The sequence below is a fragment of the Sinocyclocheilus rhinocerous genome, unplaced genomic scaffold (genome assembly GCF_001515625.1).
Source record: "Sinocyclocheilus rhinocerous isolate Xijiao unplaced genomic scaffold, SAMN03320098_v1.1 scaffold953, whole genome shotgun sequence".
Taxonomy (NCBI): domain Eukaryota; kingdom Metazoa; phylum Chordata; class Actinopteri; order Cypriniformes; family Cyprinidae; genus Sinocyclocheilus; species Sinocyclocheilus rhinocerous.
The window spans coordinates 654,787-659,168 of NW_015643169.1; the positions used below are offsets into that span (position 1 = coordinate 654,787).

Sequence of the window (4,382 nt, forward strand, 5' to 3'; positions counted from 1 at the left end):
TTCTGACTTTATTTCTCAGAATTGCGACTTTATGTCTCGCAATTGTGTTTATATCATGCAATTCTGTCTTTATTTCTCAGAATTGCGAGTTTATATCTCACAATTATGACTTAACTCGCAATTGCGAGTTTATATCACGCAATTCTCAGGAAAAAAGTCAGAATTGCGAGTTTGTATCATGCAATTATGAGAAAAAAAGTCAGAATTGTGAGATAAAAAGTCGCAATTACCTTTTTTATTTTTTATTCAGTGGAGGATATACGGGCTTTAAAGTAGTGCTGTCAAAAGATTAATCGCGAAAGTTTTGTTTACATATGTGTGTGTGTAGGCCTACCGTGCATATTTATTATTTATATATAAATACACACAAATGCATGTATAAATTTAAAGAAAATATGTTTTGTTTATATATAAAATATTTACATTTATATTTAATATAAATTATATATGAATATAAATATATATACCTGTATTTTTTTTAAATATATACATATGTATGTTTGTGAATTTATATATACATAATCAATATACACAGCACACACACATATATTATGTAAACAAAAACTTTTATTTTGGACACGATTAATCGTTTGACTTCACAGCACTAATTTAAAGATGTGATTTAAATTTGATTAAAAATTTGTTGTTATGTGGTAAGCTTCATATAATATCCACAAACAAACAGGTGCTGTCGGCATAAATTTCACTTGTTTCAACCAACAGGCATTCTTAATAGTCTTTGATATTGACACATTAAATGCATTGCTTAATTATTTTCTAAGATTCTGCTAATAATCTTAAAATAAATTTGTACTTTATAAAGTTCAATTACCATTGCTTATTAATAATATGAATAATTCTTAGTAGTGGTAGTATTTTAACCATTTATCGTACCATTATATGGTCTGGGACAATAAAAAAGTATTTTAAATATTATTTATTTATTTTTAATATTGTGATTTAAATAATGTATGTTTTTAACGAGTCACTTGTAAAGAGTTTGATTACATTCTGAAAAAAAAAATCTATACAGATTAAAGAGGTATTATATAAATGCCCTTCTGAAATGGATGGATAAATTCAGAAAGAAAGTCTGCATAGTTTGTCATCCATCAACCATCTAGAAAATCTTGGCAAACACCCAGAACACCCTGGCAACAGCTCATAATCCTCAAACATCTCTTCAGACTGAGCATTCGAACTACATGTGACTGCATATGAAAGGTTTTTTTGTTTTGTTTCAGAAATTCTTTAAAAAAAAAAACAATTCTGGAGCATTTTAGAAAAAAAATACCAATGTCTCAGTGCGGTCATGTGTTTCTTTATGACTGGAGTCACTCATTGACTTCAGATGTTTATTTGCTCTCTCCCAGATGGATATTACATTTCATGCATATATGGAGCCAATAAAATCTGGTGGGAGGAACCCAAGGGTTTTACATGAGGGTGGATACCTTTTCACTATAAAGGTCAAAATAGTGAGAGGGTAACACTGCAGTGCATTGAGAAACATAAAGAGAAGCAGCAATGCTTTGCCAGGAAAACACTATTCACTATTGTAGCTGGGCATGTGTAGTTTGTGGAGTGCTTTACCTCCTGCGGCAAATGACAACACACACGCCGTACGGACGTTATGTGGACACAAAATCCCCCGGGATGATGGTCCCAGCCAAGACAGGATGGTTTATTCAGGAACTTCCATCATTCCTAGTTCCTGTGCTGTTGTATTTGACAACAGAAAGTTTGCCGGGGATAGGAAGACATTTACTGCTCTGGACCTTTTGCTTGCACTACTTTCAGAGGTAATGATGTTCACATTTCACATATAGACTAGTGCATTAATGCCAACAACAGCATAACAAGAACCAGATTAATTAATACTGGCAAGGAACTTTTCTAAGAATGTTCAAAAGAAGTACAGCTGTATCAGAGATTAACATACAAAACCTCATAGTTTCGTTTTTGTGGTTTTGAGTTTTGCAATAGGAAAGTAAATGGTGCATAACCTAGACTCACTATCTGGTCTGTAAAGAGTTGTAAAATGTACTGAAAATTATACTACAAGTATAATGGGTCAAACTAAATGAAAAGTCAAAGTATATAGTCAAAATATAATATATATTAGCCTATAAGTGATAGGGGAAAAAATTAACCCTTTTCTTTTGCAAGGCTGACACCTCTCACCTAAAACTGTTAAGCCGATTTTTATAACAGTTAGGTATTTGAAAATAGCTGTTTGTATAGTGACTGTCGTCTGCTTTCACACTTGAGTTAGGACTGTCCATCTCCAGCTGTGACTATATTTGAAATATACTGCCTCAGTCTTTATAATTTGACAAAGTGGCATAAAGTCATGATGACCTGCACAAATGTACTTTGGATGTCTAAAGTACAAATTCTCAAACTTGAGCTGGTAATGTCGTTAGCCAGGTTTACAGGCAGAGCTTCTTTTTCAGTTATGGTGCAACTCAGTCCAGTAGATTGAACAGGAAGGAAAAATCATTTGTAACAACACACGTAAGGGAGGATATGAAGTCAAAGAGTTCAGGTCCACCGACGTTAATCTGTTCTCCTGTCTGGCTGACAAAATGACAAATTCGACGCTATGATTGGTCAGTTCGCCTGTCAATCAAACTCCCAGCGAAGGATGAATTGCACCGTGGTAACCTTGTACCTCTTTCTCTAATCTCATTTTTCATTTGAAATGCATCCTCATTAGCTTGGCCAGTCTGGAAAATACAGTTTACATGCTGATTTGAGCTAAAGCAGCAATATTTCCTGTATTCTTTGCTGTCATTTTATTTTTTAAATGCCATTATGTAAATAACACTATTTAAGTTTGCCCAATTCAATTAGACAGGACTGTGCTTGCATGCTTAAACATAGAAAACAGCGGCCCGGGGAATTACCAAGATGGCTGAAGAGTGAACTGACTTGCAAGACTTTGCCTAATTGTCAGGTTGCTTAGTTTTCAGTTCGATTTTTAGCCACATTTCTGATGAAAAAAAAATCTTTACATAATCTTGTTACATCAAGCTTATCAAATCAAATCTCTACAAATCAGAACATACCATTTTCTGCAAACATATCCAGTAAGTCTCTGCTGAAACAGCATAAGAGAGAATACAGTCATTTCACTACTCACTACATTTACTTGAAATAAACATCCTGCCACAGACACGAAAAAACAGCAGCTGTGGTTGCCAGAACGTTACATATTTGGTTTTACCGACTAAGCTTAAATGTACAGTAAACAGTCAAACAAAAATGCATATTTCATTAATATATAATGTTTCACTAATATAATGGTAACAGTGTTGGGGGTAACTCATTACAAGTAATGCGAGTTACGTAACACATGAAAAGTTATTTAAGCTTTTCTGCAAGCTGAGGTAAATACTAGTGTGGTTTGAGACACCAGTTAGAATACAGTAAAAACCTATGTGTGTTGTGTAGATCCTATGTTGCGTTGGACTATCAAACTGGGGGAAGAAGGCATACGCTTATCTGGATCTTTTATTCTGGCTCCTGATACAACACAGAAAACAAGAAGCCTCTGAGTAAATTGCCCTTATTGTTCTCCCATGGCACAATGACAAAAGGGAAAGGAGACAAGTTCAGCTGAGAAAAATCACATTAAACAAGACGATAATATAAAGCAGAAAACATATCTGATTTCTCTGTTTCCTCACACTCTTTGGTGTTCCTGCAGGACTTTTGTATTCTCCTTGCTGACTAAAGGCAGGCCGTCTCCTCTGCACATTGTGGTGAGTGCGGTGGTCTTCTGCTCTGTGAACGGTTTTCTGCAGGGTCACCACATGCTCCACTGCACTCAGTACCACAGCGGATGGCACAGAGACACACGCTTCATTACTGGTACTGTACATGCTGCTAACAGACAACGAGATCTTTTTGATGAACTATATTCATTTGAATCAATGAATGTCAGTGTAAAAACACTCAATGAATGTTTCTTCTAGGTTTGTTGATGTTTTTCACTGGAATGGCCATCAACATCCACAGCGACTATATTTTACGAAACCTAAGGAAACCTGGAGAGGTCAGCTATAAAATCCCTCGAGGTCAGTTTTTGATTATGATGAGATTAATTATGTTGTTATATTCTTCAGTCAAATGGACTCAGTAAGAAAAAGTAAGAAAATAAATCAATATAATTATAGCTTATTATTATATAATTTTATAATGTTATAGATATATGACCACATATTTGATATATTATAATAAATTGTAATTTATAGGTATATAATTTTAATAATTATTATAATAAGTTTATATAAATACTAATCATTTTTAAAACTTTAATAAGAGTTGTTTTTCTTTATGGTCTCATATATATATATATATATATATATATATATATA

At 33.7% G+C, this 4,382-nt stretch overlaps 1 protein-coding gene across 3 annotated transcripts in view; it reads left to right on the plus strand.

Moving 5' to 3' along the window:
* The first annotated feature begins 1,487 nt into the window (after nt 1–1,487).
* Nucleotides 1,488–4,382, plus strand: part of LOC107757027 (3-oxo-5-alpha-steroid 4-dehydrogenase 2-like) — a 4,587-nt gene continuing 1,692 nt past the window's right edge. For all 3 annotated transcript variants that reach the window (XM_016574366.1, XM_016574367.1, XM_016574368.1), the window contains exons 1-3: nt 1,488–1,802; nt 3,713–3,876; nt 3,981–4,082. In XM_016574366.1, the coding sequence (XP_016429852.1) occupies nt 1,528–1,802; nt 3,713–3,876; nt 3,981–4,082 (541 nt within the window). In that variant the 5' untranslated portion in view covers nt 1,488–1,527. The remainder of the gene's footprint in view (nt 1,803–3,712; nt 3,877–3,980; nt 4,083–4,382) is intronic.